The sequence below is a fragment of the Watersipora subatra genome, chromosome 2 (assembly GCF_963576615.1).
Source record: "Watersipora subatra chromosome 2, tzWatSuba1.1, whole genome shotgun sequence".
Taxonomy (NCBI): Eukaryota; Metazoa; Bryozoa; class Gymnolaemata; order Cheilostomatida; family Watersiporidae; genus Watersipora; species Watersipora subatra.
The window spans coordinates 46,836,221-46,852,458 of NC_088709.1; the positions used below are offsets into that span (position 1 = coordinate 46,836,221).

At 27.7% G+C, this 16,238-nt stretch overlaps 1 protein-coding gene across 1 annotated transcript in view; it reads right to left on the minus strand.

The window, feature by feature from the left end:
• LOC137388254 (malignant fibrous histiocytoma-amplified sequence 1 homolog) overlaps nucleotides 1–15,886 on the minus strand; it is a 54,296-nt gene extending 38,410 nt beyond the window's left edge. The window contains exon 1 of the mRNA XM_068074753.1: nucleotides 15,636–15,886. Within this exon, the coding sequence (XP_067930854.1) occupies nucleotides 15,636–15,886 (251 nt within the window). The remainder of the gene's footprint in view (nucleotides 1–15,635) is intronic.
• Nucleotides 15,887–16,238: the final 352 nt, after the last annotated feature.

Genomic DNA, 16,238 nt, shown 5'->3' on the forward strand with positions numbered 1-16,238 from the left:
ATACATATTATATGCTACTCATTGTACACATTATATGTTACTCATCATACATATTATATATTACTCTTCATACGTGTTATATGTTGCACATCACATATATTATTTGTCGCTCATCACACATATTATATGTTACTCATCATCCAAATTATATTATACTCATCATACATATTATGTGTTGCTCATCATACACATTATATGTTTCCAATCATACATATTATGTACTACTCATCATACACATTATATGTTACTCATCATACATATTATATGTTACTCATCATACACATTATATGTTACTCATCATACATATTATATGTTACTCATCATAGATATTATATGTTGCTCATCATACATATTATATGTTGCCAATCATACATATTATATGTTGATCATCATAAATATTGAATTCTACTCATCATACATATTATATGTTGCTCATCATACATAATATATGTTACTCATCATACATATTATATGTTACTCATCATACATATTATATGTTGCTCATCATACATATTATATGTTGCCCATCATACATATTATATGTTGCTCATCATACATATTATATGCTACTCATTGTACACATTATATGATACTCATCATACATATTATATATTACTCTTCATACATGTTATATGTTGCACATCACATATATTATACGTCGCTCATCACACATATTACATGTTACTCATCATACATATTATATATTACTCTTCATACATGTTATATGTTGCACATCACATATATTATATGTCGCTCATCACACATATTATATGTTACTCATCATCCAAATTATATTATACTCATCATACATATTATGTGTTGTTCATCATACACATTATATGTTTTTGATCATACATATTATATGCTACTCATCATACATATTATAGTTTACTCATCATACACATTATATTTTACTCATCATACATATTATATGTTACTCATCATACATATTATATGTTGCTCATCATACATATTATGTGTTATTCATCGTACATATTATGTTACTCATCATACATATTATATGTTGCTCATCATACATATTATATGTTGCCCATCATACATATTATATGTTGCTCATCATACATATTATGTGCTACTCATTGTACACATTATATGTTACTAATCATACATATTATATATTACTCATCATACATATTATATGTTGCACATCATATATATTATATGTTGCTCATCACACATATTATATGTTACTCATCATCCATATTATATGTTACTCATCATACATATTATTTGTTGCTCATCATACATATTATATGTTACTCATCATATATATTATATGTTGCTCATCATACATATTATATGCTACTCATCATACACATTATATGTTACTCATCATACATATAATATGTTACCGATCATACATATTATATGTTACTCATCATACATATTATATGTTGCACATCATACATATTATATGTTACTCATCATATATATTATATGTTGCTCATCATACATATTATATGTTACTCATCATACATATTATATGTTGCTCATCATACATATTATATGTTGCTCATCATATATATTATATGTTGCTCATCATACATATTATATGTTGCTCATCACACATATTATATGTTACTCATCATACATATTTTATGTTGCCCATCATACATATTATATGTTGCTCATCATGCATATTATATGTTACTCATCATACATATTATATGTTACTCATCATACATATTATATGCTACTCATCATACACATTAAATGTTACTCATCATACATATTATATGTTACTCATCATACATATTATATGTTACTCATCATACATATTATATGTTGCTCATCATACATATTATATGTTGCCCATCATACATATTATATGTTGCTCATCATACATATTATAAGCTACTCATTGTACACATTATATGTTACTCATCATACATATTATATATTACTCTTCATACGTGTTATATGTTGCACATCACATATATTATTTGTCGCTCATCACACATATTATATGTTACTCATCATCCAAATTATATTATACTCATCATACATATTATGTGTTGTTCATCATACACATTATATGTTTTTCATCATACATATTATATGCTACTCATCATACACATTATGTTTTACTCATCATACATATTATAGTTTACTCATCATACATATTATATGTTACTCATCATACATATTATATGTTGCTCATCATACATATTATAGTTTACTCATCATACACATTATATTTTACTCATCATACATATTATATGTTACTCATCATACATATTATATGTTGCTCATCATACATATTATATGTTATTCATCATACATATTATGTTACTCATCATACATATTATATTATACTCACCATACATATTATGTGTTGCTCATCATACACATTATATGTTTCCAATCATACATATTATATACTACTCATCATACACATTATATGTTACTCATCATACATATTATATGTTACTCATCATACACATTATATGTTACTCATCATACATATTATATGTTACTCATCATAGATATTATATGTTGCTCATCATACACATTATATGTTTTTCATCATACATATTATATGTTACTCATCATACATATTATATGTTACTCATCATACATATTATATGTTGCTCATCATACATATTATATGTTGCCCATCATACATATTATATGTTGCTCATCATACATATTATATGCTACTCATTGTACACATTATATGTTACTCATCATACATATTATATATTACTCTTCATACGTGTTATATGTTGCACATCACATATATTATTTGTCGCTCATCACACATATTATATGTTACTCATCATCCAAATTATATTATACTCATCATACATATTATGTGTTGCTCATCATACACATTATATGTTTCCAATCATACATATTATGTACTACTCATCATACACATTATATGTTACTCATCATACATATTATATGTTACTCATCATACACATTATATGTTACTCATCATACATATAATATGTTACCGATCATACATATTATATGTTACTCATCATACATATTATATGTTGCACATCATACATATTATATGTTACTCATCATATATATTATATGTTGCTCATCATACATATTATCTGCCACTCTTCATACATATTATATGTTGCACATCATATATATTATAGGTCGCTCATCATACATATTATATGTTACTCATCATCCATATTATACTATACTCATCATACATATTATATGTTACTCATCATACATATTATATGTTTCTCATCATACATATTATATGCTACTCATCATACACATTATATGTTACTCATCATACATATTATAGTTTACTCATCATACACATTATATGTTACTCAACATACATATTATATGTTGCTCATCATACATATTATATGTTGCTCATCATACATATTATATGTTACTCATCATGCATATTATATGTTGCTCATCATACATATTATATGTTACTCATCATACATATTATATATTACTCTTCATACGTGTTATATGTTGCTCATCATACATATTATATGCTACTCATTGTACACATTATATGTTACTCATCATACATATTATATATTACTCTTCATACGTGTTATATGTTGCACATCACATATATTATTTGTCGCTCATCACACATATTATATGTTACTCATCATCCAAATTATATTATACTCATCATACATATTATGTGTTGTTCATCATACACATTATATGTTTGTCATCATACATATTATATGCTACTCATCATACACATTATGTTTTACTCATCATACATATTATAGTTTACTCATCATACATATTATATGTTACTCATCATACATATTATATGTTGCTCATCATACATATTATAGTTTACTCATCATACACATTATATTTTACTCATCATACATATTATATGTTACTCATCATACATATTATATGTTGCTCATCATACATATTATATGTTATTCATCATACATATTATGTTACTCATCATACATATTATATTATACTCACCATACATATTATGTGTTGCTCATCATACACATTATATGTTTCCAATCATACATATTATATACTACTCATCATACACATTATATGTTACTCATCATACATATTATATGTTACTCATCATACACATTATATGTTACTCATCATACATATTATATGTTACTCATCATAGATATTATATGTTGCTCATCATACACATTATATGTTTTTCATCATACATATTATATGTTACTCATCATACATATTATATGTTACTCATCATACATATTATATGTTGCTCATCATACATATTATATGTTGCCCATCATACATATTATATGTTGCTCATCATACATATTATATGCTACTCATTGTACACATTATATGTTACTCATCATACATATTATATATTACTCTTCATACGTGTTATATGTTGCACATCACATATATTATTTGTCGCTCATCACACATATTATATGTTACTCATCATCCAAATTATATTATACTCATCATACATATTATGTGTTGCTCATCATACACATTATATGTTTCCAATCATACATATTATGTACTACTCATCATACACATTATATGTTACTCATCATACATATTATATGTTACTCATCATACACATTATATGTTACTCATCATACATATTATATGTTACTCATCATAGATATTATATGTTGCTCATCATACATATTATATGTTGCCAATCACACATATTATATGTTGATCATCATAAATATTGAATTCTACTCATCATACATATTATATGTTGCTCATCATACATAATATATGTTACTCATCATACATATTATATGTTACTCATCATACATATTATATGTTGCTCATCATACATATTATATGTTGCCCATCATACATATTATATGTTGCTCATCATACATATTATATGCTACTCATTGTACACATTATATGATACTCATCATACATATTATATATTACTCTTCATACATGTTATATGTTGCACATCACATATATTATACGTCGCTCATCACACATATTACATGTTACTCATCATACATATTATATATTACTCTTCATACATGTTATATGTTGCACATCACATATATTATATGTCGCTCATCACACATATTATATGTTACTCATCATCCAAATTATATTATACTCATCATACATATTATGTGTTGTTCATCATACACATTATATGTTTTTGATCATACATATTATATGCTACTCATCATACATATTATAGTTTACTCATCATACACATTATATTTTACTCATCATACATATTATATGTTACTCATCATACATATTATATGTTGCTCATCATACATATTATGTGTTATTCATCGTACATATTATGTTACTCATCATACATATTATATGTTGCTCATCATACATATTATATGTTGCCCATCATACATATTATATGTTGCTCATCATACATATTATGTGCTACTCATTGTACACATTATATGTTACTAATCATACATATTATATATTACTCATCATACATATTATATGTTGCACATCATATATATTATATGTTGCTCATCACACATATTATATGTTACTCATCATCCATATTATATGTTACTCATCATACATATTATTTGTTGCTCATCATACATATTATATGTTACTCATCATATATATTATATGTTGCTCATCATACATATTATATGCTACTCATCATACACATTATATGTTACTCATCATACATATAATATGTTACCGATCATACATATTATATGTTACTCATCATACATATTATATGTTGCACATCATACATATTATATGTTACTCATCATATATATTATATGTTGCTCATCATACATATTATATGTTACTCATCATACATATTATATGTTGCTCATCATACATATTATATGTTGCTCATCATATATATTATATGTTGCTCATCATACATATTATATGTTGCTCATCACACATATTATATGTTACTCATCATACATATTATATGTTACTCATGATACAGATTATATGTTGCTCATCAAACATATTATATGTAACTCATCACACAAATTATATGTTACTCATCATACATATTATGTTTCTCATCATACATACTGTATGTTGCTCGTCGTACATATTATATGCTACTCATCATACACATTATATGTTACTCATCATACATATTATATATTACTCCGCATACATATTATATGTTACTCATCATACTTATTATATGTTACTCATCATATATATTATATGTTGCTCATCATACATATTATTTGCTACTCATCATACCTACTATATGTAACTGATCATACATATTATATGTTGCTCATCATACATATTATATGTTAATCATGATACATATTATATGTTGCTCATCATACATATTATATGTAACTCATCACACATATTATATGTTACTCATCATACATAATATATGTTTCTCATCATACATACTATATGTTGCTCGTCGTATATATTACATGCTACTCATCATACACATTATATGTTACTCATCATACATATTATATAGTACTCCTCATACATATTATATGTTACTCATCATACATATTTTATGTTGCTCATCATACATATTATATGTTACTCATCATATATTTTACATGCTACTCAACATACATATTATATGTTGCTCATGATACACATTATATGTTTTTCATCATACATATTATATGCTACTCATCATACACATTAAATGTTACTCATCATACATATTATATGTTTCTCATCAAACATATTATATGTTGCTCATCATACATATTATATGTTGCTCATCATTCATATTATATGTTGCTCATTATACATATTATATGTTACTTGTCATACAGATTATATGTTGTTCATCATACATATTATATGTTGCTCATCATAAATATTATGTTTCTCATTATACATATTATGTGTTGCTCATCATACATATTATATGTTGGTCATCATACATATTATATATTTCTCATCATACATATTATGTGTTACCCATCATACATATTATGTGTTGCTCATCATACACATTATATGTTTCTCATCATACATATTATATGCTACTCATCATACACATTATATGTTAGTCATCATACATATTATATGTTGCTCATCATACATATTATATGTTACTCATCATACATATTTTATGTTGCTCATCATATATATTATATGTTTCTAAACATACATATTATATGTTGCTCATCATACATACTATATGTTACTCACCATGCAGATTACACGCTACTCATCAGACATATTATATGTAGCTCATCATACATATAATATGCTACTCATCATACACATTAAATGTTACTCATCATACATATTATATGTTGCTCCTCATACATATTATATGTTACTGATCATACATATTATATGTTACTCATCATACATATTATATGTTGCACATCATAAATATTATAGGTTACTCATCATATATATTATATGTTGCTCATCATACATATTATATGTTACTCATCATACATATTATATGTTGCTCATCATACATATTATCTGCTACTCATCATACACATAATATGTTACTCGTCATACATATTATGTGTTACTCATGATACATATTATATGTTGCTCATCATACATATTATATGTAACTCATCACACATATTATATGTTACTCATCATACATATTATATGTTTCTCATCATACATACTGTATGTTGCTCGTCGTACATATTATATGCTACTCATCATACACATTATATGTTACTCATCATACATATTATATATTACTCCGCATATATATTATATGTTACTCATCATACATATTATATGTTACTCATCATATATATTATATGTTGCTCATCATACATATTATATGCTACTCATCATACCTATTACATGTTACTGATCATACATATTATATGTTGCTCGTCATACATATTATATGTTACTCATGATACATATTATATGTTGCTCATCATACATATTATATGTAACTCATCACACATATTATATGTTACTCATCATACATATTATATGTTTCTCATCATACATACTATATGTTGCTCGTCGTACATATTATATGCTACTCATCATACATATTATATAGTACTCTTCATACATATTATATGTTACTCATCATACATATTATATGTTGCTCATCATACATATTATATGTTACTCATCATATATATTATATGTTGCTCATCATACATATTATATGCTACTCATCATACCTATTATATCTTACTGATCATACATATTATATGTTACTCATCATACATATTATATGTTGCACATCATATATATTATATGTTGCTCATCACACATATTATATGTTTTCCCTCATACATATTATATGTTGCACATCATATATTTTATAGGTTACTCCTCATACATATTATATATTACTCATCATACATATTATACGTTGCTCATCATACCTATTATATGTTGCTCATCATATATATTATTTGTTGTTCATCACACATATTATATGTTACTCATCATAAATATTATATGTTGCTCATCATACATATTATCTGCCACTCTTCATACATATTATATGTTGCACATCATATATATTATATGTCGCTCATCATACATATTATATGTTACTCATCATCCATATTATATTATACTCATCATACATATTATATGTTACTCATCATACATATTATATGTTTCTCATCATACATATTATATGCTACTCATCATACACATTATATGTTACTCATCATACATATTATAGTTTACTCATCATACACATTATATGTTACTCGTCATACATATTATATGTTACTCATCATGCATATTATATGTTACTCATCATACATATTATATGTTACTCATCATGCATATTATATGTTGCTCCTCATACATATTATATGTTTCTCATCATACATATTATAGTTTACTCATCATACATATTATATGCTACTCATCATACACTTTATATGTTACTCAACATACATATTATATGTTGCTCATCATACATATTATATGTTACTCATCATACATATTATATGTTACTCATCTTACATATTATATGTTGCTCATCATATATATTATATGTTGCCCATCATACATATTATATGTTGCTCATCATACATATTATATGCTACTCAATGTACACATTAAATGTTACTCATCATACATATTATATATTACTCATCATATATATTATATGTTGCACATTATATATATTTTATGTCGCTCATCACACATATTTTATGTTACTCATCATCCATATTATATGTTACTCATCATACACATTATATGTTGCTCATCATATATATTATATGTTACTCATCATATATATTATATGTTGCTCATCATACATATTATATGCTACTCATCATACACATTATATGTTACTCATCATACATATTATATGTTACTGATCGTAAATATTATATGTTACTCATCATACATATTATATGTTGCACATCATACATATTATATGTTACTCATCATATATATTATATGTTGTTCATCACACATATTTTATGTTACTCATCATCCATATTATATGTTACTCATCATACATATTATATGTTGCTCATCATATATATTATATGTTACTCATCATATATATTATATGTTGCTCATCATACATATTATATGCTACTCATCATACACATTATATGTTACTCATCATACATATTATATGTTACTGATCGTAAATATTATATGTTACTCATCATACATATTATATGTTGCACATCATATATATTATATGTTACTCATCATACATATTATATATTACTCATCATACATATTATATGTTGCTCATCATACATATTATATGTTAATCATGATACATATTATATGTTGCTCATCATACATATTATATGTAACTCATCACACATATTATATGTTACTCATCATACATAATATATGTTTCTCATCATACATACTATATGTTGCTCGTCGTATATATTACATGCTACTCATCATACACATTATATGTTACTCATCATACATATTATATAGTACTCCTCATACATATTATATGTTACTCATCATACATATTTTATGTTGCTCATCATACATATTATATGTTACTCATCATATATTTTACATGCTACTCAACATACATATTATATGTTGCTCATGATACACATTATATGTTTTTCATCATACATATTATATGCTACTCATCATACACATTAAATGTTACTCATCATACATATTATATGTTTCTCATCAAACATATTATATGTTGCTCATCATACATATTATATGTTGCTCATCATTCATATTATATGTTGCTCATTATACATATTATATGTTACTTGTCATACAGATTATATGTTGTTCATCATACATATTATATGTTGCTCATCATAAATATTATGTTTCTCATTATACATATTATGTGTTGCTCATCATACATATTATATGTTGGTCATCATACATATTATATATTTCTCATCATACATATTATGTGTTACCCATCATACATATTATGTGTTGCTCATCATACACATTATATGTTTCTCATCATACATATTATATGCTACTCATCATACACATTATATGTTAGTCATCATACATATTATATGTTGCTCATCATACATATTATATGTTACTCATCATACATATTTTATGTTGCTCATCATATATATTATATGTTTCTAAACATACATATTATATGTTGCTCATCATACATACTATATGTTACTCACCATGCAGATTACACGCTACTCATCAGACATATTATATGTAGCTCATCATACATATAATATGCTACTCATCATACACATTAAATGTTACTCATCATACATATTATATGTTGCTCCTCATACATATTATATGTTACTGATCATACATATTATATGTTACTCATCATACATATTATATGTTGCACATCATAAATATTATAGGTTACTCATCATATATATTATATGTTGCTCATCATACATATTATATGTTACTCATCATACATATTATATGTTGCTCATCATACATATTATCTGCTACTCATCATACACATAATATGTTACTCGTCATACATATTATGTGTTACTCATGATACATATTATATGTTGCTCATCATACATATTATATGTAACTCATCACACATATTATATGTTACTCATCATACATATTATATGTTTCTCATCATACATACTGTATGTTGCTCGTCGTACATATTATATGCTACTCATCATACACATTATATGTTACTCATCATACATATTATATATTACTCCGCATATATATTATATGTTACTCATCATACATATTATATGTTACTCATCATATATATTATATGTTGCTCATCATACATATTATATGCTACTCATCATACCTATTACATGTTACTGATCATACATATTATATGTTGCTCGTCATACATATTATATGTTACTCATGATACATATTATATGTTGCTCATCATACATATTATATGTAACTCATCACACATATTATATGTTACTCATCATACATATTATATGTTTCTCATCATACATACTATATGTTGCTCGTCGTACATATTATATGCTACTCATCATACATATTATATAGTACTCTTCATACATATTATATGTTACTCATCATACATATTATATGTTGCTCATCATACATATTATATGTTACTCATCATATATATTATATGTTGCTCATCATACATATTATATGCTACTCATCATACCTATTATATCTTACTGATCATACATATTATATGTTACTCATCATACATATTATATGTTGCACATCATATATATTATATGTTGCTCATCACACATATTATATGTTTTCCCTCATACATATTATATGTTGCACATCATATATTTTATAGGTTACTCCTCATACATATTATATATTACTCATCATACATATTATACGTTGCTCATCATACCTATTATATGTTGCTCATCATATATATTATTTGTTGTTCATCACACATATTATATGTTACTCATCATAAATATTATATGTTGCTCATCATACATATTATCTGCCACTCTTCATACATATTATATGTTGCACATCATATATATTATATGTCGCTCATCATACATATTATATGTTACTCATCATCCATATTATATTATACTCATCATACATATTATATGTTACTCATCATACATATTATATGTTTCTCATCATACATATTATATGCTACTCATCATACACATTATATGTTACTCATCATACATATTATAGTTTACTCATCATACACATTATATGTTACTCGTCATACATATTATATGTTACTCATCATGCATATTATATGTTACTCATCATACATATTATATGTTACTCATCATGCATATTATATGTTGCTCCTCATACATATTATATGTTTCTCATCATACATATTATAGTTTACTCATCATACATATTATATGCTACTCATCATACACTTTATATGTTACTCAACATACATATTATATGTTGCTCATCATACATATTATATGTTACTCATCATACATATTATATGTTACTCATCTTACATATTATATGTTGCTCATCATATATATTATATGTTGCCCATCATACATATTATATGTTGCTCATCATACATATTATATGCTACTCAATGTACACATTAAATGTTACTCATCATACATATTATATATTACTCATCATATATATTATATGTTGCACATTATATATATTTTATGTCGCTCATCACACATATTTTATGTTACTCATCATCCATATTATATGTTACTCATCATACACATTATATGTTGCTCATCATATATATTATATGTTACTCATCATATATATTATATGTTGCTCATCATACATATTATATGCTACTCATCATACACATTATATGTTACTCATCATACATATTATATGTTACTGATCGTAAATATTATATGTTACTCATCATACATATTATATGTTGCACATCATACATATTATATGTTACTCATCATATATATTATATGTTGTTCATCACACATATTTTATGTTACTCATCATCCATATTATATGTTACTCATCATACATATTATATGTTGCTCATCATATATATTATATGTTACTCATCATATATATTATATGTTGCTCATCATACATATTATATGCTACTCATCATACACATTATATGTTACTCATCATACATATTATATGTTACTGATCGTAAATATTATATGTTACTCATCATACATATTATATGTTGCACATCATATATATTATATGTTACTCATCATACATATTATATATTACTCATCATACATATTATATGTTGCTCATCATACCTATTATATGTTGCTCATCATATATATTATATGTTGCTCATCACACATATTATATGTTACTCATCATATATATTATATGTTGCTCATCATGCATATTATATGCTACTCATCATATATATTATATGTCAATCATCATATATGTTATATGTCACTCATCATACATATTATTTGTTGCTCATCATACATATAATATGTTTCTCATCATATATGTTACTCATCATATGTATTATATGTTGCCCTTCATACATATTATATGTTGCTCATCATGCATATTACATGTTACTCATCATGCATATTATATGTTGCTCATCAGATGTATTACATGTCGCTCATCATACATATTATATGTTGCTGTATTATACATTTATTTTGTTCGTTGTTACTTCTTGTATGGATATACCAAATGAGTATGACTCATGCTTGGGATGAGTGTGCATACGTTTTTTCCGTTGACCGTTAAACTGCAGAGATAATGTCCATAATGGGTGCAGCTATATAGTATGTACACAAAACAGAATAAAGTGAATGTATGAACAAAACAAATGAAGCCTCGTTACCTCTAATTATCTGTCTATACAGATGAGCAATTATATTGTTACTAACAGCGTAGTGTGAGTGAGGACGAGTGTTTCTGTGGTGAAGATCTCATTCGTCCTGTTCGCAACTGTGACAAGCTGTGCTTTTATATGGCAGGCAGAAGTTAATCATTAGCTTGTGTTGTAAACTATGAGTTGCCTAATGGACAGAAAGATACTTATGCACAGTCGGCTTATCAGCTTATTACGGAAAGTTTGCACATAGCAAAAGAATAATTCCTGATTACCTCCATTACACCCCCTCTGAAAACCTTTTAGTTTTCTAAATATCTGGAATTGTATGTAGGAGTATTAGCTTGTGAACTGGTCTCTTCAGTGTTATTTGGCCGTTTGCTAGGTCACATGCCTCACATAGCCATTACCTTTGGTCTGTGCTTCAGTTGCTCTCCCAAATTGCCAGTTGCATTAAAGTAGCTCATGTTCCATAACTATTGCCACATCTCCAGGCTTGAGGTTGATTTTGGCATTTTTCCACTTTTTTCTTTTCTGTAAATTCTGAAGATACTCCAATTTCCACCTAGACTAGAATTGCTCAGTCAGATACTGCATGCGTTTCCATCGCTTGCAGCGGTAGAGGTCTGGTGAAGTAAAGGAGCCTGGTGGTGGTAGGAGATTTATATTTTTCATCGTCAACAAGTTGTTGGGAGTCAGTGGGATTGGTTTAAAATTTGGATCTGAGTGGAGTGTAGTGATAGTAAAAAGTCTTGAATTTTCTATATACATGCACTTGTATAGTAGTGTACAAAAAGTGTTAGATTCTATGAGCAAACCTTTAAGAACATTCCTAACAGAGTGAATCATACGCTTCCATGTTCCTCCCATGTGGCTTGCAGTTGGAGTACTGACGCTGAAAGAGCATTGCTTAGTGCTCAGGTACTGCTTGATTCGAGGTGTAGATAGCTTTTTTGCCATTTTTCAAACTCGTTGCTGGCTCCAATGAAGTTAGTTCCATTGTCTGAGTTTGGACTGAAACAGGGCCACATATTGCTAAAAAGAACTGCGTAATGAGTTGATATAGCAATTAGTTGTCGTGTCCTCTAACACTTTGAGGTGTACTGCACTGCTTGCCAAACAAGTAAACGGCAGGCCATATTGCTTGCATCATTTACGATAATCCTTAACTTTGAATGAACCAAACACGTCCACTCCTGTGTGCGTAAATGGCGACTCTGGTTCTGTTCAACATTGAGTTGAGTTGGCCATTTTTTTACGAACTGGATGTCCTACTAGTTTAGTGCACTTGACGCAGTGGCAAATCATGGTTGCTAGCATTTTTGTTTCTCCACCCACTAGGTATACTCCTGCTGCGTGGAGAACATTTGCTGTAGTGGCACGTCCTTGATGAGCGGCTTCTTCATGTTTGAAATAGGCGAAGGCTTTTGTGACTTGAGATTTCCTTGGCAGAACGGCAGGATGCCGGACTTCATAACATGAAAGATAGTCTCTCAGGCGATCACCTACTCTAGTTTCTCTACACTCATCTAAAATGGGACTAAACTGGACAAAGTCATTGATTTTGGAAGCTTGGCATTCTCTTTGAGGAGCAGCAGCCGGTTTGCAAAATAGTACTGTTGTACCAGCTTGAGTATCGTATTGAAAACTAGCTTGTCCTGTGGGTAACTATCTGTTAGCTTGGCTTTTTGACAGGCAGTGATGCATATGACAAAATTGCTGACAATTCTGGTAATCTTGATCCAGGAACTCCATTTTTCGAGATTGCTAACTAGTCTATTTTCGATATTCTTTTGGTGGTAGTATGAATGAAAACTTTTTTGCTCTCGGGATTCTCATTGTTAAGTGTGTATATTGTAGATTTCGGGGTAGGTTTGAAGTCTGGATGATTGAAAAAATTGGCCCATTTAACCAAGAACTTGGAATATTTTGAATTTTTTCTCCATGTAATGCCAAATCTGCAGAGTTTTTTTCTGTGCAGACATACTTCCAGTCAGTGGGCTCAGTTGAGTCTCTGATCCTCTTGACCTGGTTACACACAAAGACGTGAAATCGTTTTGACACATTGTTGATGTAACCGAGTACAGTTTTGGAGTTGGTCCAGAAATAGTGTGTGAGATTTTGGTAGTCTAGCTCTGTTTTGATGTCGTCTGCAAACTTAACCGCTCGTGTGGCTACCTGCAACTCCGGACTTGGGATTGTTAGAGCTTTTTTCGGTGCCACTGTTGATTTACCCATTATTTAGGACACAACAACTTTGTCAGTGGTATTGTCTAATAGACGTAGGTAACTACAGACGCTGTATGCGACGGTGGAAGCGTCGCTAAACGTGTGAAGTTCTGCTCTGTAGTTATTGGTAAATTCTGGAGTTAGGTAGCATTGCTGGACTTGAAAGAAATGTGGTCATTAGCACTTTTCTTCCAGCTGATCGAACCAGTAATGTGGTTGGTAGTTAATGGTTCATCCCACCCAACTTTGTCTTGACAAAGGGATTTAAGTAGTACTTTTCTTTTCAAAGTGAATGGAGTGAGAATACTAAGTGGATCGAACACCGAAGCGATAGTGGAGAGTATACCACGTCTGATGCAAG